Source organism: Lissotriton helveticus, chromosome 8 (genome assembly GCF_964261635.1).
Source record: "Lissotriton helveticus chromosome 8, aLisHel1.1, whole genome shotgun sequence".
NCBI classification, from domain to species: Eukaryota; Metazoa; Chordata; class Amphibia; order Caudata; family Salamandridae; genus Lissotriton; species Lissotriton helveticus.
The window spans coordinates 81,566,579-81,588,688 of record NC_136069.1 but is presented as its reverse complement, the minus strand read 5'-3'; the positions used below and the strand labels follow the sequence as shown (position 1 = coordinate 81,588,688).

At 44.9% G+C, this 22,110-nt stretch overlaps 1 protein-coding gene across 7 annotated transcripts in view; it reads right to left on the bottom strand.

Annotated features, from left to right (window-relative positions):
• SPICE1 (spindle and centriole associated protein 1) overlaps window positions 1-22,110 on the bottom strand; it is a 591,766-nt gene that overhangs the window by 494,904 nt on the left and 74,752 nt on the right. For 4 of the 7 annotated variants that reach the window (XR_013599733.1, XM_078656677.1, XM_078656682.1 and 1 more), the window contains exon 3: window positions 17,708-17,755. The exons of the other annotated variants lie outside the window; for them this stretch is intronic. Coding sequence is in view for 3 of the 4 variants with exons in the window: in XM_078656677.1 (XP_078512803.1) it covers window positions 17,708-17,755 (48 nt within the window). In the remaining variant the exon portion in view is untranslated. The remainder of the gene's footprint in view (window positions 1-17,707; window positions 17,756-22,110) is intronic. 7 annotated transcript variants of the gene reach the window in all.

Genomic DNA, 22,110 nt, shown 5'->3' with positions numbered 1-22,110 from the left:
ATCTCGCTGACTCTGCGCGCAGAGGTAATCGCCACCAAAAAGGCCGCCTTCCAAGAGAGATGTTGCAAAGAGGCCTTGTGGATGGGCTCGAAAGGAGGTGACATTAACCTGGATAGAACCAGGTTCAATTCCCATGGAGGAGAAGGGTTTCGCACAGGGGGATACACTTTTTTCAACCCCTGGAGGAAGTCCTTAACCACTGGAACCTGAAAGAAAGAAATCTGATCAGGTGATTTTCTGTATGCTACTATGGCTGACAAATGCACCCTAATAGAAGCGTATTTTAAACCAGCAGTTGCCAGGGAAAGGAGGTATGGCAAGATGACGTCCTCCTGCCCTTTAGTCTGATCTAGGTGATGATCCCTACACCATAAGTAAAACCTTTTCCACTTGAACGCATAGGACGCTCTCGTGGAAGGCCTCTTAGCCTCCTTTAAAATGTTCATGCATTCAGGAGGTAAGTTCAAATGTCCATATTGCAGGACCTCAGGAGCCATGCTGTTAGGTTCAGTGATGGGAGGTTGGGATGCATTATCCTCCCGTTCATCTTGCTCAACAGGTCCGGCCTGCAAGGGAGTCGTCTGTGTGGACACACAGACAGATGTAGAAGGTCCGGGTACCACCACTGCCGCGGCCAATCCGGAGCTATCAGGATCATTTCCATGTTCGACCTGCGGAGCTTGGAAACTACTCTCGGAATCAGAGCCAGGGGAGGAAACGCGTAAGCGAATGTCCCTGACCAATCCATCAGTAGAGCATTCCCCTGAGTCCCTGGCCGGTGGAACCTGGACGCGAAGGCGTGGCATTTGGAGTTTGTCGTCGTCTGCAAACAAGTCTATGGTTGGACGACCCCAGCAACGAAAAAGCTCTTTTACTACTTCGTCTTTTAGCACCCAGTCTGGCTGATCGTCGAAGTGCCTGCTGAGTGCGTCTGCTTTTACGTTCAACTCGCCTGGAAGGTGCACTGCCACTACCGTGAGGCCTCGAGAGAGGAGGCAATGCCAGATTGCCTGAGCCTCTCGAGAAAGTGGGCGAGAACTTGTGCCTCCTTGTTCAGATAGAACATGGTGGTCGCATTGTCCGTCTGAACTAAGACTGAGTTGGACTCTATCGCTGGAAAAAAAGCTTTGAGAGCCAGGAATACCGCTCTGAGTTCCAGCATATTGATGTGGTATGTCTGCTCCAGCGCAGACCACTGGCCTTGAATTTGAAGCGGACCCATGTGCGCTCCACAGCCTTGCAGAGAGGCATCCGTCACTATAGACTGGGTTGGAAGAGGTTGGTGAAACAGTACCCCCACCAGTAAATTCTTTCTCCGAGTCCACCATTTGATGGCATCTTTCGTCGCTTGGGAAAGCGTGATACGATCTTCCCAACGTCCTGTCGCTTGGTCCCACTGATCCTCCAGAGCCTGATGTAGAGGACGCATTCTCAGCCTGGCGTTTGGGATGAGAAAGATGCAGGACGCCATGGAACCCAGCAGGGATGCTACTTGTCGGGCTGTTGGAAGCCGAGATTCTAGCAGGATTCCACATTTCTGACTCATGGAAAAAAGTCTCTCCTCCAAAGGAAACGCTTTTCCCACTTTTGTGTCCAGAACGGAGCCTAGGTAGTGGATGGACTGTGTAGGCCGCTGGACTGACTTCTCCAGGTTCACATGGAGGCCGAGCCTGTGCAACTGGTGCAGACACAGATGTAGATCGTGCTTTACCTGTACCGGAGATGGACCTTTTAGGAGCCAGTCGTCCAGGTATGGGTAGATGAAGAGCCCCATCTTGTGAAGAAAAGCCGCCACCACTGCCATGCATTTGGTGAAGACTCGTGGTGCGGACTTGAGACCGAAGGGTAGCACTTTGTACTGGTAGTGTTTGTTCCGTACGACAAACCTCAAGTACTTGCGATGTTGTTGAGCAATTGGGATGTGAAAGTACGCATCTTGCAGGTCCACCGAACACATCCAATCTCCGACTTGAAGATGTGGGCATATTTGGTGAAGCGCTAACATGCGCAACTTTTCTCGGATGATGACTTTGTTTAAAAGTCGCAGATCGAGTATTGGTCTGAACTTGTCCTCCTGATCTTTTTTGGGGACAAGAAAATATCTGGAGTAAACCCCCTTTCCTCTTTGAGCGAGAGGAACCTCCTCTATCACTCTTTTTTGCAGTAGGACTTTTACCTCTCTTCGGAGCAAGCTTAGCTGGTGAGGGCAAGAGCTCTTCGGAGGAATGTTCTTCGGAGGCGCACGGAAACGTAGCCTGTATCCATTGCGCAGTATATTCAGCACCCACTGATCCTTTGTGATGCTGACCCACTCTGCCAGGTGTTGTGAAGCACTTCCTCCCACTGGAGTGGGTAACGGCGCCAGAGGAAGCCACTGCTCAGGCCTTTCCTCCTCTTGTGGTGTTAGAGGATTGTTGGTGACCTCCTCTACCTCTGCCGGGTTTACCTCGAAACTGGGATTTCCCCTGGTTCTTATTTTGGGACCACGGAGGGGTTTGAACCCTCTGTTGAGGCCCTCTCCCCCTGTTGGTCTTGAAGCGGCGCTTGAATTCTTTTTTTTTCTCCAAACCCACCGCTTTCACTGTGTCCAGTTCCGTCTTCATTCGGGTCATTTCCTCGTCAGCATGTTCCCCGTAGAGAGCGGAACCCGAAAAGGGGAGATTAAGGATGCGATGCTGAGCATCCGGCTTCAGGCCTGTAAGGCGCAACCAGGCCGACCTCCTGGCACAAACCCCATGTGAATAGGAATGCGCCGCAAGGACAGCACCATCCGCAGCCGTGCTTATCATCTGATTCGCCACCAGACATCCTTCTGTCACAGTCTCCTCAAAATCCTGCTGGTCTTCCTTTGGCAGCTTGGATTTGAACCTTTCCATAGAGTCCCATAAGGCTCTGTCGTATCGACCCAGAAGCGCAGCCGCACTAGAAACCTTAAGAGTGGAAGCAGCTGAGTTGCAAACCTTGCGACCCCAGGAGTCTTGAGATTTGCTGTCCTTGTCTGGTGGGACTGAAGAGGAACCGGCAACTGCGTGTGTCTTCCTCGCCGCTGCCACAATGACAGAGTCTGCTGGAGGGTCAGATTTTACAAAAACCGGGTCAGAAGAGGCCGGTTTGTATTTCTTCTGAATGCGGGCTGGCACCGCTCTGATAGCAGCCGGAGTTAGGAAAACCATCCAAAAGGATCCATAATCCCCAGGACTAAAAGCAGCAGAGGACGGGAGATCGCTTTTTTGTGTAAAGTCTCAAAAATGACTGTCGTTGTAACCTGAGGGACAGACATTTCAATGCTCAGCTTCTGAGCTCCTCTTTGCAGGACATCTAGATACGTGCCAATGTCATCCACTGGGGAGGATCTGGACGTAGGACTGTCCGTCAATGTAGGGGAGTAGTCCCTCTTGGAAGACCTGGTAGAAGAGGTAGATGAAGTAGACGGAGTTCGTCGACGTCTACGGTGAGCACTGTGCCTCCTCTCCCGTGATCTTTTTGAACGCTCCTCCCGTCTAGGAGAGCGAGATCTGATCCGATCTTCTGAACGAGGTTTTTTTCTGGGAGATCGGGACCTCCTGGGAGATCTGGTTGGTGTTCTCACAGGTGATTTGCGCCTGGGAGGACTACGCTTGTCCATCTCCTCTACCAGATCCTGAAGAGGAGACCTGTGCTGTGGGCTGGCATATTCTTGCATACGTTTGGCAGCCCCAGAATCTCTCCAATGGTCCAAAGACCTGTACCATCTAGGCGATAGTCTGATTCGCTCTGCTGAAGGGTCTGGCCGACGCTCAGGAGATTTGCGTACAGGACTTCTGGACTTTGAAGAAGTAGTTGAGGAGCCAGAGGACCGTGAAGTGGAATGACGGGAAGCTGTCTCCGTTACCATAACCACATCTGAAAACCTCGACGTCGAGCGATCTTCCCTCGCCGTCGAGTGCCTTCGGGGAGTCGGCGGGTCAAACAATCTAGACTTAGACTGGCTATGTGAGGATTTATGGTCTCTCGACGTCGAGCGGCGATGACCGGCTGTCGACGGAGCCCTCTCTCTCGACGTCGAATGACGATGTCCAGTCGTCGACGGAGTTTTTTCTCTCGACGTCGAACGACGATGTCCAGTCGTCGACGGAGCTCTCTGCCTCGACGTCGAACGGTGATGACCAGCCGTCGACGGAGTCCTCTGCCTCGACGTCGAATGTCTGTGCGACGACGGCGGAGGGGTATTGGACACCCTCGACGCGGAGAGCCGACGAGACACCGACGGAGACTGCCTCCTCGATGCCGATCGACTTTTTCCTGTCGACGGCGGAAGGGTCTTGGTCCTCGACGCCGAACGTCGTTTCTTTGACGACGGCGGAGGGGTCACACTTCTAGACGCCGGTCGTCGCCTGGATGACGACGGAGGAGTGACCTCCCTCGACGCCGGTCGTCGCCTGGCTGACGACGGCGGAGGGGTGTTGGATTTCGACGCCGACCGTATATATATATATATATATATATATATATATATATATATATATATATGTGTGGGGCACATATAATATAGTGTTTCCGGGGTCCCGCACATGGGCGGGAATATTCTAATGCTAATGACTATTGATGAGGATCCCCTGGAAGAGACATGTTTTACCTTTGATGAGGCGAGGGAGACATTTGTGGAGGAAAGGGGCAAGTTTTTACAATATGCTAAACTGGCGCATACGGTGCGGGGGATTTGGATGAACGCCCCTAAACAGACAGCAAAGCTATATTTACTGTTGATGGTGGGCTCGGCGCAGCATCTGGTGACGCATGTATATAAAGCGCTCAAAGAGGATAGGGCTAGGCCTGAAACTGGACCACGAGGAACATGGGAAGTAGATCTGGGGACACCCTTGACTGATTCAGAATGGAAGGCAGCTTCTGAATTGGTATGGAGAGTGTCCTATTCCAAACAAAAGAAGAGTGTCAAGACTAAGTCGTACAACCAGAGCAGGCAGATATATGACAGATATACAACACCGATTTGGTTTGAATAAAAAGCCCTCACTCACCAACCTGGTTGGTGACATGCTAATTGAGTAGTGGGGCCACTGGCCATTTTGGTCCATTGATCCCGCCACCTACACGCGCCTCTCATCTGGGTCATTGATTAAGTATTTATCGCCACTTGCATTGTCTATTGATCGACTAAGCACTTATGTACCCACTCCTGGCACAGAACAATACCCACTTATCCAGCTTGGGTGTTTAATTTACTGCTAAATACCAAACCGGTGTTTTTAACAACCAGAGCACTAAGTTACTTCACCTACTTGATCAAACTGATATACCTCTGAACGGAGAAACCTAATTGTTTGTTCTGTCTCTTTATGTATGTCTTTGTCACTTTCTTTACAGGTGCATTCAATTTTTTGGTCTCCCCATTTGAGAGTACCTTATAGGAAATTATTTTTAAAATTTTTCCCTTTTCATGCACTTTTTTACATTTTTTTCACTTTCACGTCCTTAGGTTAGGGTGGGCATTAGGGTGCCCATACCGCCGGGGTTTAGTCCACTACAGGTCCTGATGAATGCCGGGTAAAATTACACCTCCTATGGCAGAAACATGTTGATCCACTTGTAATTTTATTGGAAACAGCCAAACAATCTATTTGGCTTATTTTCCAACACATTGTTTTGAATATGTCCAATTGATCAAGTAATAAATCATTTTTGATACAATTTAGACATTTTTAAACCTCACTACCACTACTATCACTTCGCACTCACCAATTCACAATACCTGCTCCGCAGTAAATCTGGCGTTGAAGCACACTGGGGAGGCATTCGGCTGCTATCAGTGGTGCCCTATGAAGAAGCATGTCACCAACCAGGTTGGATGAGTGAGTGCTTTTTATACAAACCAAATTGGTGTTGTATATCTGTCATATATCTGCCTGCTCTGGTTGTACTACTTAGAGTCTTTACACTCTTCTTTTGTTTGGAATAGTATATTTGGGGACTAAGAGTGTACTGTTATGTTCTCCCTGCCTCTCTTTTTGTTGAATTGTATGGAGAGTGTCCTGCAATCCCAGATTTAAATTGGCTCATTTTAAATTAATCTCCGGAGAATATATGCAACACAGGGGGCAGAATGTCCTCGGTGTGGAAAAGACGGGGCCTTGTTTCTGCATTAGGCATGAGAGTGCCCTAGGGTGCATGCTTATTAGACCCAAGTGGTAGTGTGCCTGAATGAGGTGACAGCACTTGCGATAGAAGAAACACCTAGGGCATGCCTGCTTGGTATTGTTCCAAAACCTAGGAGGGGGAAAATGTGCTGGAGATTCCTTCAATTATCACTGGTGCTGGCTAAACGCCGGGTGGCCATGGGATGGTTGGGTACAAGAGCCAATTCAGTAGTGTATTGGGGCAGGGATGTGATGGATTAGGGAGCTGAGGAGATGCACATGAAGCTTAGCCGTAGGGACGATAACCTACAGGAGGACTTAGAGACCTGGGTCGGCTTAATGGAGAACATAATGGGGGATCAGAAGTGGGAGCATCAACAAGAGGCCCAAACTCAAGTGCAAACCCAGCCCACGCTGAATGGAATCATACAAGCGTAAATGAGGAAGGGAAGCAGAAAAGAGGTAACACATAGGATTAGGGAAGTCAGGTGACAATAGGACCTGCGGAAAATGGGAGGGACGTGAAAGAAGAAAAAATACAAATATCCCCTCCTGTGGATCTTGAATGTGTATACCCATGAAGACCTCTGTACTGCTGAAGAATGGGAACTGGGAAATAGTTCAGTCACTGTGTTGGGGCAAGCAGCATGATGACTGTACCGTCTCAGGTTGTTACTGTTCTTGTTTTGATTTTTGTTTACATTCTTTTTCTTTGATATGTAATGGCGATCTTTGTACCACTGAGTGCATTTGATGTGGTATTTATAGGGACCCGACCTAGGGCATATTGTTAACAGAAACTTAATACAACAGAACGTTTAAAAAAAAGCTAATATTTTTAACATTTGTGGAGGACAAGTGCCAGAGGGGTCACCGGCTAGCTTCCTTGCCATGATAGAGTCTAAAAATTAAGTTGGTGATAATCCTTTGAAGGGGCGAAGAGACGGTGTTAACCTAGCCATGTGAATTGGGGAGAGGTGTGGGAATCCGGTTGTTGGAAACAGGTTGGAAATGGGTTGGGGTTGTTGTTTGGTTTTCTTGTATATCAAATACGAATTCAACATGTCTGCTTTAGTTGTGCAATGATTTGCCAGTTTGTTTGAAAATTCTTGAGGAATGGGGTTTGCATTGTGGATTCTGCTTGAATAGTAGCTGTAGGAAGCTGGCTCTTTACACAGTATACCAAAAAGAGATATACCATGCAAAGAGTCCAGGTATTCTTTTACTTGTGTACAGGGGCTTGTTCTAGCAAACCCAAGGTGCTCTTTTAGGGAGTAGTGTGGTTGAGCAGCCATAGGCTTGTCAGAGAGGAGTGTTAGACATCTGTTGCACACACAGTCAATAATGGCACACAAAACTCAATAAGGAGATCCACACCAATTTATAAAAATAACGCTTATCTTTATATAAACTTAGGCACCAAGATCATCAAAATCAGGTAAGTACTTTTTTAAATCTCAGGTTTAAAGAAAAGAGGTTTTTGATACATTAAATCAGAATTGAAGCACTTTGTGGCAATGTTAACCTAGGAAGAAAACATATGCTGCATACGGTCACCTAACAATGACTTAAGAGACCATTACCCAGGACTAAAGGTGAGTATGGGGCAAGGTCGAAGGCAGCACCAACAGGTCACCTTGGGAGGCAATGGGGAGTCCAGGTGCCGAGAGAGGTGTGTTTTTCAGTGTCGGTGATTTTGATACTTTTAATCTTAATTGAAGCACTTTGTGGTAATTTTAACCTATGGAGGAAAAACATGTATTGCATTCGGGCACTCAACAGTGGCTTACGATCAATGTTCTGGACGTAAGGTAATTATGGTGCAAGGTCCAATGTAACACCAACAGTTCTCTTCAGGCCGCACTGGGGTGGCCAGGTAAAGAGGTGCCTTACAGCCTCAGGTGCCCTATTAAAGTCTTTTGAGATCGGTCCATCGGGAAAAAGGATGCAGGCTTGGATTGGGGAACCAGTCGGGCTAAACCAACAAGGGGGCTCAGGCCTCATGATGTTGGGGTACATAGGGACTCCTTTGGTCCGCTTTTCCATGGCTCAGGTGTCTTTAGGATTCAGGTTTTTCGTACTGGACGAAGTCACAGTAGAGGGGGCTTGCAAACTGACTATAGGGGACATCGGAGAGTTCTGGAGGGGAAAAATCAAAGTGGACTCTGTCTCCTGAGGGCTTGGGAACCATGCTGACACCGTTGTACCACTTAGACATGGGGTGGGGGGCTCGGTGCAGTGGTGGTAAGCGACGTCAGGTTTTGGCAGTTTCAGAGTCCTCGTGGTTCTTCTTGGGGTACCTGCAGGATGCAAGGGAGCAGCTCTGCTTCTCCATAGGCAATCTTGAGTCTTTATTGAAAAAAGGCAGTCCTCCCAGGATTTGAGGCACAACAGCTTGCAGGATGAGACTACTTTGGAGCAATTCAATGGGGAACAGCAGACAGGCCAGGGGGACTGGTGCAAAGTCAGTTGCTCTTCTTCAGGCTTTGCTAGCGGCTCTTCAGTGTCCTTCTTCGTAGGCTGTCAAGATCTGAGTCTCAGGTTCCAGGGTTCCCCTAAATACTGAACTTAGGGGCATTAGGGGAGTGCAGGGTGGTAGCCAATAGGCTCCCTACCCTTGGGGTAAGTACGCCCCTCTCTATGACCACTTCCAGTGGCATAACTCTGTCCTAGAATTCCTAAGTTTGCCATCACCAAGATAGCGAACTTTCGAAAGTCGCCTCCACTACAGATAGACCACTTTAGGGGTGAAACTAGCCTGAGGGTTGACACGCCTTTCCGACAAGCTAATTTTCCCACCTGTCCGGGTGCCAAAGTGCTCTGGACAAAGGGGGTTGGCTTCTTTTCCTGTGAGAGAAACCAGATTTGCATACCAAAGGAGGTGGGCACTTTGAAGCTCCCCTGTCTTGGAATGGTAATCTGAAGGTCGTCTTGTGGGAGGGGGTGTACACATCCCCCAGCCCGTGCAGGTTTGGTTTCTGGACTCCTAACCCCCTCACCCTTGGGGGTCAGAAACTAGTCTCTGGTGGCAGGCTGGAGAAAACCAGAAGCTGGTAGGTTTTCAAGGAACACCTCCAAGATGGCTTTGTGTGCATGTATTAATAAATGCAATAGTGGCATCACTGTGGGTATATGAAAAAGAGATGCTTGATACCAAACATCCCTATGTTCAGTGAAGCCATCATGTCGCTGGGGAACTAATTTTCACCAGTGTCCTGCAAAAGGTGTTAAATTGACTTCTCTGATCACTTGTACTGGCAGCAAAGGACCTGACCAGAACAACGGAATATCTGCTCTCGGAGTTATGCCCTCACATGTAGCATAGTGAATCCGGCCTTAGGGCCGCAAGGCCTTCTGTAGGGTGACTATACTGCACATTGTGTCTGCAGGCATGGCACACAGGCTGTGTGCCATGCTGTGTTTCCACTTATGTCGGCACCAAGACACACAGCATGCAGCTTGTGCTTGGTGAGGGGTCTCTTAGGGTGGCACAATTTGTCCTGCAGCCCTTAGGGATCCTCTTTATTACCTCAGGCCCTAGGTACCAGGTACAATTTACTAGGGACTTACAGAGGGTATTGGGGAAAACATTTTATCAGTTTTCAGAAAGTGATCTGCAACTGGGGTCCTGGCTAACAGGAACCCGGGGCACTTCCAGTCGAAATCTGATCATATACCAGACAAATAGTGGGGGTGACCATGTCAAAAAGGGTACCTTCCTACAGTAGCTTTTTGATTGTTGAACTGTACATTCTGTTATGCCTGGGCAGGTGTATTTTGTCTCGAGGATTGTTTGATTTGAGCCAGATGCGTTTAAAGGTTAGTAATTTGTTGTTTTATCTTTTTTAATCTTGCATTCAGCCTAGGTCCTTGTTTTCTTTCATGTGTAGGTGTTTTAAGTGGTATGAAGAGATCAAACCTCTATGGAGCATTCCATGGAGTTTTAAAGTTAGACTATTAACCAGAAAGTGCGCTACTAAAGGTAAGTAATTTGTTCTTCTGATGGCTACAGATAACTAAAGTTTGCTCACCTAGTGAATAAATACCAAAGCAGATTCTCCCCAGGTGGTGGAATTGTGGCATGCCTCCAAATCCTGTAGAGCACACCGGGCAAAATGCCTCTCAGCCGGACTTGGCTACTCAGGCAATAGTGCTACATGAATGCGTGGACAGACAGCCACGCCTGGCAGATGTCCAAACCGGCACACTGCACAGCAGCCTTTGCTATGGTGGAATGAGTGCACCATACATTCTCTTAAAGATGTCCAATCACCAATGGGGTTTGCGGACTTATTTTATGATGGGACTATTTCATCAATTGCGGTTTATAAAAGGTGCCTGGTTCAAAATGGCTGATTTACCGGCTTGTACCTGTGACAAACGTTTTAACATTGTTATCACTTGCCCTCAAAGTTTTAAGGCCTCTTTTGTTATCCACAGGTTTGAGACAGGTTAGACCTATACTTTTATATTTAGAGCTTTTATCCACACAGACAATCTATTTTTATGAGTCAAGGTTCTCGACTGGTGTTTTTAGTACAAACTATTAGCCCATTTTTAGCATTGGTTCTTCTGTTTTAGGTCACAATGTTGCTATTTCCCTCTTGATAATCTTTTAGCACTTTCTTGATTAAATATTCATAAGATATTAATTTGTATTTTTGGCCCTCGTAAATGGACGCTTGCTTATTTTTTTGTATTGTATTATTGATTATTGTACTGGGAGTAGTATTTTTATCAATGCTAATAATGGGATATTTTTGACCTGTACACTTGTATGATTTTACACAAAATCAAATAAAGTTATATAATGTTGAGGCGTGCATAGACCTTCTGGAGGTTGTTTGTTTTGTTAGTTCATCACAGACCTTGATGCACAGTACAAACCATATAGAGATAGTACCCTTCAGTACAACTTTCCCGTTTTTCACCCCGGAGAAACCCACAAAGAGCTGATCGTCCACCAGATGTCAGGGGGTTGTAAGTAAGGTTAGAAAAGCGAGGGAGTAGCTATTCTGGATAATTTGGAGCACCCACAGGTTAGATGTGATGCTCCATTCATCCAGAGAAATAAAAGATAATATGACCTCCTACCTGCTCTTGTTACTAAGGCAATGCTAGGTACTGCATCTTTTAATATCCCCTTCTAAAGCCTTGAATGGAACAAAATTGTTTGGGATAATGCCATTGGGACTGTGCCAATCCTAAGGAGCGTGCTGTCACCTTGCTTTCTCTTAAGCTCTCCAGGGCAGAGCATGCGTTATCTCCGAAGGGACGTGTGCTTTTGAACTGCATGTCCATGAGTGACTGTTGGATATTGCTCAAGACACCGGTGGAAGGAATCCAACTGCAGCTGCTCACCCAAAGACAGCAACAAAGGGCGTAGTTTGGGGTAGTGGGTGCTGTGTGTGGTTTGGTGAGTAAAGGCCAGTGCCAGGATAAGTATTTAGACCATTGGCGTCCTGCATGTAAAGAGAAAGGTTCTCATCATAATAAATTTGACATTCATCATACTTATCATCATCATCATAATAATAATATTGTCGAAATGTCTCAGGTTCAGAATGAGAATGCTGCCAGGGTGGTTGGGACCTCAGTGGAGATTGCGGGTGACTTTTAGAATCCAAGAGAACTACGGTTTCCCCCTCCAGCGTCTGCGGCATCATGGTTGGCATCAACACACAGGGTTGAGGGGTCGGTCTTTGAGTCAAGGGCAGCATCGAAGTTGGGATGAGGTTGAATGGCGCTGGGGATGAATGCACCAACGGTGAACCAACTGGGGGCACCTCTGATGCTTAGGACCCAAAGGCACTCCCAGAGGAATCAGGTCGGGAACCATAAAAGTCTGTTGATGGCTTCTTGAAGTCCCTTAGCTGTTGCGGCTTCGCTGCCACACCAGAGAAGTCGGGAGAATTGGGAGGAGGTTCGGAATCAGTTCTGAAGTCAGAGTTTGTGGCCTGGAGGTATCCAGGACACCGTGTGTCTCAGAGTGGTGGGAGTGGTGTGACAAAGGAGAGCCATGCCTCAATTGTTTGTGTTTCTTTGACTTCTTCAACTTACCCGACTGTCTAGACTTCAATAAACAACTGTTGCAAGAGCGACCTCAGGAGCAAGCGCATCTCCACGCCCCTGACTTTGATCTAGGCTTTGATTAGATGCTCAATGACACTCCGCAACATATAGTTTGGCTTTGCTGTATCGGATGGCTTTCAGGTGCATTTTCACGCACTTGTTACGCAATGCTGAATGATGGCAGGGGCCCAGAGATCGACCTTGAGAGGGTCCGTCACAGACATTTGATTGCGGCAATTCTTGCCCAACTTGAACCCTGTCATTTTTGGAAGAGACATGTCCCTTGCACAAAGGAAAAAAATTGAGGACAAAGCATGTCAACCTGACAGAATTTGAGGATGTAACTCCGGATCTGTACCAGTAGGATCAGAGAGAAATAAAAGGACGTCAGCACATGGAGATGGTGGCCATGTAAGGACCTCAATGTCACATCTGGGTTGAGACAGACCTGATGAATAGTCATTCAACACAGGCTCGAGGAAATTGCTGGGAAAAATCTCAAGATCTAATCTGCTGCCTGGGGTATTCCAAACGTGAGGAACCAGAGTACCAATCAGAACATTTTTTTTAGGACTGGTGCCCAGGTTTGGGCATGCAGCTGATTAAAGAGAGTTAACCCAAGTCATGAAAATACAGCATACACTGCAGATGTCACAAACTACCTAGGGTGATCCACGGCCAGATGTTACAAACCTAAAGCAGCTCGGGGATTCCGCTGTTGAGGCAAGAAAGCGCCTGCAGTGCTCAACTCGAAATGTGCAGAAGGCAGTTATCACCCATTTTGCATCTGCAGGATCAGTGGCAAAGCACGGTGGGATGCAGGTTTGGCTATAACTGGTATCAATTTCATCCTGGATGTTGTTAAAAAAAGGCTTCCTTCTAAAGAGCATAGTATTCCAATATAATGCCAATGTACATGCAGCACGGGTATGACCCAAACAAAGACGGTTCTCGTACTTATCTCTCTACTAGATCAGGAGACTTGCTCACTGCACTATGCATAACAAATCTTCTAGTTCATTTCATCAGCAGGGTGTACACTTTCATAGCTCCTTGTTGTTCACATTGTTTTTCTCTTGGGGGCTTATCCATACCAAATGAAAATCAGGAATTTAACTCCAATAGATACATCCTGCTGCCTCCCACTCATTCCTGGATGCAGCTTTGCTGCAAGTGTCTCTCATTCAGTGTGTAGTGGTCCGTCTTTTAAGATTTATACCAACTTTATTATTCCACTTCTGAAATTGAAGGGCTTATGCCACTGGCTTTAGCATCAATTGCAGGTACCGTTTTTCTGAAGACATCTGTTTTTTTCACATTCACTAGTCTCATGAAGCAGCAGGATGGCTTCTGCCAATGGTCGCCCCTACCTTGAGCCTCAAGGAAAGACGTCAAGTACAGACTCTTTCATCCAGATGATGAACATGGGAGAGAATAAGGACACATAAAATGCTGCCATAATGCCAAGTAATGGAAAATTGTTTCTTTTCAAAATTGTCAAAACTGACAGTGGAGAAGAAGTAAAACTCTTTCCAAACGACCCTACCTCTAAAAATAATCAGCACATCTTTAACAGCTCTACAAGCAAGCAATAAAGCTCTGAGGGCCAAACGTAAGAAGCATTTTTGCAGTAGAAAACGGCTAATCGGGCTTTTAATATGTATGGAACACGTTACCAAATCGCAATTTGTGCTTGACATTCTGGAAGGAGCCTGTTTAGGGCATTTCTTCCAAATACTGAATATGAATGGGATGTATGAATGCTTTGCTACCAAATTACGGTCACAAAACATTCTTATTTTACGGATTCCTCGCAAATGGGAATGGGTCTCCAGGCCACCCCTTCCTCTTTGAGAATGGAAAACAAATATTCTTAAGAGCAGGCAGTGGTCCCACGACCCACTGCCACTCTTAAAAAGTAAAACTGCAAACTTTCTATTTTTCCTTTTTAAATGCTTCCACTTTTCCTGTTAGAAAAACGGGCTGGACTGAAAAAAAATGGAAATAAATTAATTGCTTTATTAAAAAAGCAATCACAGACATGGTGGTCTGCTGACCTCAGCAGGCCACCATCCCTGTGATGGCTGCAACTCCTAATGAGTCGCAAATCGCAACCTACCTCAGTAATAAGCATGAGGTAGGTCTATTCGTGACCCACTAGGGATTGCTAATGAAACTCAAAAGAGTTTCATACGTTAGGAATACCGATTCGTTTTCGGGGAGAATCGCAATTTGAAAATCGGTAATCCTAAACTTAGTACATCTGGCCCTTAGTGACTAACAGCTAGATTCATCATAGTCCCGTTTTGCGAGTCCTTAATAGCGATTATTAAGGAATCGCTATTAAGGACTTGCAAAACGGGATTCATGTAGGAATAGCAAAAAATATTGCGATTCCTACATCATCCTTATTTGCGATTAGCAAATTGCTAATCGCTAATAAGGAATAACTTCCCATTCATTCCTATGGGCCTACAGACTTCGTGGTAAATAGCGGCCGGAAATTGCGAATTCGCATATTTTAAAAGTTTCATGAATTGCATTAAAATGCAATTCCTCGCAAATATGCGATTTCGCGATTAGCAATTTTTGCATTTGGGATGATGAATCCCAAATGCAAAAATTGCGCTCGCAAAGGGCCAGATTCTCAGAATCTGGCCCTTTGCGAGCCCATTTTCCAATGATGAATCTAGCTGTAAGTAGCAGTGTGTGTGGTATATTTACCTTTGTTAAAGTAGAATATAAACAGCAGAATGGAAGATGCTGCACACATGTTTTGTGATTAAAAACAGTAAATATGTAAAGCCAGTCTAAACTGTGCACGGGGAAATCCCAAACAGCAACAGCACCAGATGCCAAGAAGTGGCAAATTCAGAATGCTTTGAAATTTCAGGGGCTTTTCTATGAAGCCCCAGGAAAGAGTCCCTACGAGATGAGTGACCCACATTGTTTTGGAAAGCAGGGACATGCAGTGGAGTCATTCCTATGAGCAGACACGAAGTGCAGCCTGAGAGTTCAAACTCAAATTTGGTGTGGGACAAAGAGCACCACACAAAACACTGTGGACCTAGTGACTTACATCTGAATCCGAACAGAGGAGGACAAAGATGGGTTCTAGGACACCCTGGGTTCCATCCATTTGATGGCTCTTTTGGATCGCTCTCCAGCTCAGATTAATGGTGGGATTTGAGGAACCTTCAAGGACGTGAATTTAAACCTTCCTTAAGCAAAAGGGTAAAAGGGGTCTTTCCTGTCCAAAGCATAAGCCGCCAATGACAAAGTCCCACAGAACTGAATGAATGAATGAATGGGAATTTATAAAGCGCGAACTAAGCCCAAGGGCATCAAGGCACTCTGTACAGACGAGCCTACAGACACAACCGGCAAACATACTCAGACTCGTCACGCAGGGAACAGCCAGGTCTTAAAGGTCTTACGGAAGATGGGGTGAGCATGTTGGCCCGAGAGGGAAACAGGAAGGGAGTTCAATGCCCTGGCCGCGGCCTGCGAAAAGGCTCTGCCACCCCATCTCACCTTTTTGAATTTGGGAACCACGAGTAGATAATGGTTAGCTGACCTGAGATTCTCTATGGAGCATACCTATTGAAGATATTCTTAATGCCCACTGGGCCGTGTCCATAGTATGGATTATGGGTAAGGCATAAGGTCTTAAACCGGATTCTACGGTCCACCAGAAGCCAGTGCAGAGAAATTAGAGCAGAGGAGGCAGAGTGCCGCTTCGGAACGTTCAGTACCAGCCTAGCGGCGGCATTTTGTACCAGCTGAAGGCAGAGCAGCTGACCCTTGTTGATTCCCAGATAAAGGGCATTGCAATAATCTAACCTGGCCAATATGAGGGCAACGACAACCTTTTTTCGTGCTTCCAGTGACAGAAACTGGGAAATTTTTCTTATGACTCGAATGAGTCCAAAAGAAGTGGCCACCGTGCTGGAGACCGGACGGGACATGGAGAGGCAGTCATCAACCACCACTCCAAGGTTTTTCGAATGGGAGACAGGAGTGGGACATGTACCCAGTGAATTGGGCCACCACTCGTTCGACCAGATGTCAGAATTGTCCCCGAAAATCAACACCGCCGTCTTCTCACCATTTAAATTAAGGTAATTTTGAATCATCCATGTTGAGACCGCTGTCATACAGTCTTTAAAATTTTGTGCAGAGTCCCTAATCTTTTGGGTAACAGAGACCATCATTTGCGTGTCGTCCGCATAAAACAACACCTCCAATCCGAAAGATTGCACCACCCTTGCCAGCGGGGCCACGTAAATATTAAAGAGGATGGGGCTCAGGGAGGAGCCCTGGGGCACTCCGCAGACAAGGGGGGATGAATCAGAGTAAAAGTTGTGTATTTTAACGGATTGAGACCGCTGACTAAGAAATGAGGCGAGAAGGTCCAGGGCCCGACCGCCAACCCCTATCTCCTTGAGACGCTCCATCAGTATCAAAGGAGAGAGGGAGTTGAATGCGGCGGTGAGATCAAGTAACACAAGGAGAGAGGTATGCCCTGCATCCACCTGAACTCGAATATTATCCAACACCATGGTGAGCGCGGTCTCCGTGCTATGTGCCCGTCTGAACCCATGTTGGGAACCATCCAGAAGCTGGTGGTCCCTCAGATAGGTACTCAGGTGTGAGTTCAGATTGGATTCAAGGATTTTAGCAGGGAGTGGCAGGAGGGAGATAGGACAGAAGTTTTTTACATTTAAAGAATCTAAGGAAGGCTTTTTAAGGATGGGCATAACTGCCCCATCTACCTCCATTATTTTAATTCCTAAGGTCATTACAGCCAGATTTCGGTCAAGATTCAAGGGGAGAAAATGAACCATAATACGAGGAGGTGTGGGGGAGGGGGGTGAGGACCACACCAGGCATGCCCTTTACATTTCCAGAAATATACGGCAAACACTTCCTTGCAGAAACAAAGAGTAAAGAAAAGAACATTGAACTGTTACTAAATATGAGAATATAGAGAACATTAAAAGAGCAAATCAATCTGTTAACCAAAAAACAACTATCTCATCATACCATATAATCAGCTACAAAAAACACAAAATCATTTAAATGGACGAAGCAGCAGGAAATGTTTGTTTAAATAGGCTCTGGAATCACAATCGGAAATTATGATATGGCTCCGGTAGCCAGAACAAAAGGCAGCCATCTGGAGAACCAGCTAGCAGATTACTCAGAAGGTCACAACTGAGAATTTGCATGAAGACAAATTCCAGTTAAGCAGATATTAATTTAAAAACACGTTCTGAACCCAATAAAACATAAGTATACCTCATCACCCACAGCCTTACCATCGATCAAATATCTGTGCCATCACCATTTGTCAACATATTAACATATCAAAGAGCATATGGATTTAGGTTGGAGCTCCATGACTACCTGGCAGGTTTAGCTGTGGTTGTACCTGCTAATATTGCAGTTGTACTGCAGAATTTTACATCAGAATTAGCAACCGCCGGTATGCTACCTACCAGATCCTCGGGTGTAGCACGATGTACGGTTAGGTCACTGATTGTACACTGTAAAAAGGAAAGGTACAATTTTAATGCACAGACCCATGACGCACTGGATGACCTAACCAGGAAGCAGCAACGGAATTTTTGACGTTTAACAAGTGAAGATACATGTCATAGTGGATTGTTTCTTTTCACAGCAAGTTCACTCCAAAAAGAAATGTTTTAAAGAGAAAACACATCCAAATAAATTCCACAACATGAATACAATACAAAAAAACACAATAACCAAGCAAATGAAAAGTATAAGAGTGACCGCATCACAGAGACCAAAGAGGGAAACTTCCCAAATTGAGACAGGCAAAAGTTATTGCTGGTCAGTGAATTTAAACAGAAATGTATACATGTTAGCGGAAATGCTTTAAAGTTAAAACTTACACATGTGCTACGGCCAGGAAAAAAAGTCTATTACATCAGTAAGAAGTAAATAGAGATAGAATAGAGGAAACATATTTCAAAATTGCTGTAAGAGATTGAGGAGAATAAAACATTTAGGACCAAAGGGGAAACCAAATTTCAGTCATTGCTACAAATGAATTCATGCTTAGGATATACAAACCATGTACAACCTCAAAGGACACATTTTAAAAACACTATATAGTCCACAATTAAACTTCTTGAAGCCAAAACCACAATGATGATTTAATTTCATAGGTCACCATGGGTAAAACCCTCTACCTGTGGTGAACAAGCGCTCTTACTTGTCTCCCTTTTCCATAGGCCAACAGCGAAGTGCACTCAAATCATTATATACTGTAAACCTAAATGTTACAAATGCTTAGGAGCGGCTGGAATATTGGGAAAACGCCATAATGGAGGTCAGTTGTTGCCTTTCTATCACAAAAACAGTATTTTTCTCAAAACACACAACAGGCCACAGCAAGACCAAACCTCTTTGTGCAGTACTAGGGTAACATCTTAAGCAAACACTAAATAGGTCAAACCAGGTGTTTACAACACGATGGATGACATGTACACCCCTCACTTGACTCTGAAAGAACAGGTCATTCCTAACGGGTTGGCGAGGAAGCTGATAGAGACAGCTCAAGTAGATCTGAGATCTAAATCTGAACTGTCAACGCAGGTCTTAAAAATCACCTAAACCTTGGCAGGCTAGATCTTCTTGCCTATCATCTACAATCAAGAAATAATTGTATACAAAGATTTTGTAACAATCCTCTAAAAGGGTAACTCTATTCCTCTTTTATAACCCAACTCATATTTAAATCCTCCTAATAAACTACTTCTCAAAAAGTTATAATAAGAACCTTTATAGCATATTTGTGGGTCTGTAATTGTTCAAAAGTGTATGAACAAGTATTCAAGACGTGTCAATTTAGTTATCGTTTGTGAAGTTTCTTCAAATGACTAAGATTACACAATCTCAGATTCTGATATCCTGGTAAGTCTTTACAATCAGTGTTACTTTTTGCTTTAAAGCTTGGACATCAAAAATCTATCCCAACATAACAATTTTGAAAAATATATATCTGTTGCACTTTAATTGCACTATTAGTATATGCACTAATTTTTCAAATAAAAACAGCAGAAAACTATGCCTTCAACATAAAATCAGCTGAAAATGGTGAAGAGTTAGGATGAAACTCTACAAATAGGTCTTCCTGTGTAAATGTTACACATATCGGAGTGTGTAACAACTCCCTTGGCTTGAGAAAGTGCTGTACTGAAATCGCAATCTTGGGATTCACGAGTCTTCCATGATATCTGAATATGATCTTCAAGTCCCATCAGCTTTGACAAAAATCACTGTAAAAACTCCCCAAGAACAATTATCAAGAAGTGACAATAGACAAATCAGAAAAATGCAAAAGGTCAAAAGGACTACAAGTTGCAACTGACCAGAACTTTATTTGGTAATTAACGTCTTTAGCACTTGTCCCGAAACCAGATTTTGCTGAACTTTGCCACCTAGAACAATCTCAGAAAGGTCTCTCAAACCAGTCAGACCAGAATTGAAAAGTGAGTGATAGCTTCCAAATTCACTAGACTATCCACCTAATTAAAAAACATGGGGCACCAGAAGTCTTATTATTGTAATTAGTGAAGGACACGGACTACCCCCAGGCACCATTATCATTGTTCTGATAAGACTGCAAAATTTACATGAAGCCTCAAATGCTGGCAGCATCTTGGAAGACCATTTGGGAAAATGAGCTCACCTGAACAAGAATGGTCACAACTCTACCAATCTTTACCTCTTTTTTTACATCCCACCTATTAGCTCCAGAGCTATAAAGCTAGAGATGTTAATATGCAACGTGGTCTGCTTTCTTTGCCAACTGCACACTGGAAGCCTTCACACAACTAATTCATGCTTTAGAAAGGATGTTTGGTCACAGGCATTAAGTGTGTCCGCATCTTATTTTCCAGGTGGTAGCCAGAAACTGTCCATCCATTTTCTCACATTTTGATTAGTTTCACTGAGCAGGAAAAGCAATGTTGCGTTTCCGATGTTCTCATGTCTCAGACAGATGATTTTTTCCGATAGTTGTGTGGCAACAACAGAACAACATAAGGAAGGCGTTCTACGCTTTGCAGGCCTCTCTAACAGCCGTTTCATGTGCTCACGTTTGCCAATTGTCATGTGGCCAAAGTTGTCAAGCAGGATAGTGCTGCATAAACATAGCTAAGGGATACCACACTAATGCAACATATGTTGAGATTTAGTTAGCACATTTGAGGGTGTATCATTAACGTATGTTCTGGGTTCTTTGTAGGGGGTGGGATTAAGTGTATCTGGTTCTAGGGTAACAGGAGGAAGGCAACTCACACATAGAATCACCATTCTCCAGAAAAGCACACCAGCTTGCTCCTATTCTGCCTTGAATGGTTCCCAGATCCACAGTTCTGCACCTTAAGCCATGATGCTTCTATATTTTGCTTTGCAGAATATCCTTTATTATTCTACTACTGCGCAATAAGCTTTGATAAATGTTCAGATAGAAAGATAAACTAGGCTAAATTGATATCATTCCCTCTTGCAACCTGTTGCACTGAACAGACAACTTACCATGGCAATATACCTTTCAAACCCAGCCATTCCAATTACAACATAATTCAATGTAGTAAGTAAACAAACTATGGAAGCATTGGAAAACGAGAAGTCAGCGGTGTGCTTTTGCAGTCTCACTGGGTGGGTAGATAACAATGCCCAAAAAACATCATTATGCTGTGGAGGAAGCTATGATTTAAAAACCTACGGTAGATGGAGACTCCAGAAATTGTGGTGGGAAAATAGTGACGGTTTCAAAGTGGCCCCTTTTTGGGTGGTAAAACTCAATTTTCTATTTTTGTTTGGGACTCACCTAATAGTAATCCTGAAAGCTACAACTTGGACACTGCAATCCAATGACCAGGGTACGTGCCTGGACCCCAAACACATGTGGACATTGGCTTAAAACCGGATTAGCACATTAACTTTCCTATGAGGTCACAGTATATGTTGCAGAGATACAGCACTGTCAAGGAAAGTGAAATCAAAAAACAAATGGAGGAGTACCCCCTGGAGGCACTCCAATGCCTCCGCCAAGGCTATAGAGGTGCACAAAAGGCTTAAAAGGACAGATTCATCTTTTGTCAGAAGACCCCTCACTCACCAACCTAGTTGGTGACATGCTTCATCATCGGGGTCCCTCCCGGATAGCCGAGTGCCACCTGGGTGTGCTGCGACACCTGACTACAGTGGAGCTGGTTCGTTTTTTGGATTTTTGTGTAAGTAAAAAAAAGGTGATTAAAAGTTGGACACCCTGCCGAATTATGTAGGCATGTGGTGTCGCAAGTTATGTTGAGAGATAAAATTTTTGTGATATCAGTCAAGGGGACAATCAGTATTCCCTTTAAAAAAAAACTTTCTCCCTCATTGTTTTCGTAAGGAAAGTGAAATGCCATTTATGGACTGCAGCACCTTTTGTTCCATCCGCCACTGCGGCAGTGAAAACATGGGTTAAGGCCTACCTAGTGTAGAATGACAGCAGGAACTTGAATATTGCCACACAGACGTATCAAAATCACACCTTTTGACAGGTAAGAAAACCTGAACTATTACATTGCACAACCAAACATACCTTGCTGCCCCACAAGATAGTGTGGATCATATTTAAGAGTGGAACATGTGTGATGTTTGGAATGGCGTGTTTCCCCAGTGACTCGTCTAAAGGAACAATGTCACAGGTTGAAACTGGTTTATAGCAAAAGCCAAATTATAGATTATATAGATAAATCTAGAACGTTTGACCTGTACAAGCTAAAGACTCCGTATAAAGACTTATTTTTTATATTTACTAAAAGTCAAATCTAGTTGTTTTTTTAATGAAATATTTTGAAAATATAACCTCTTGGAG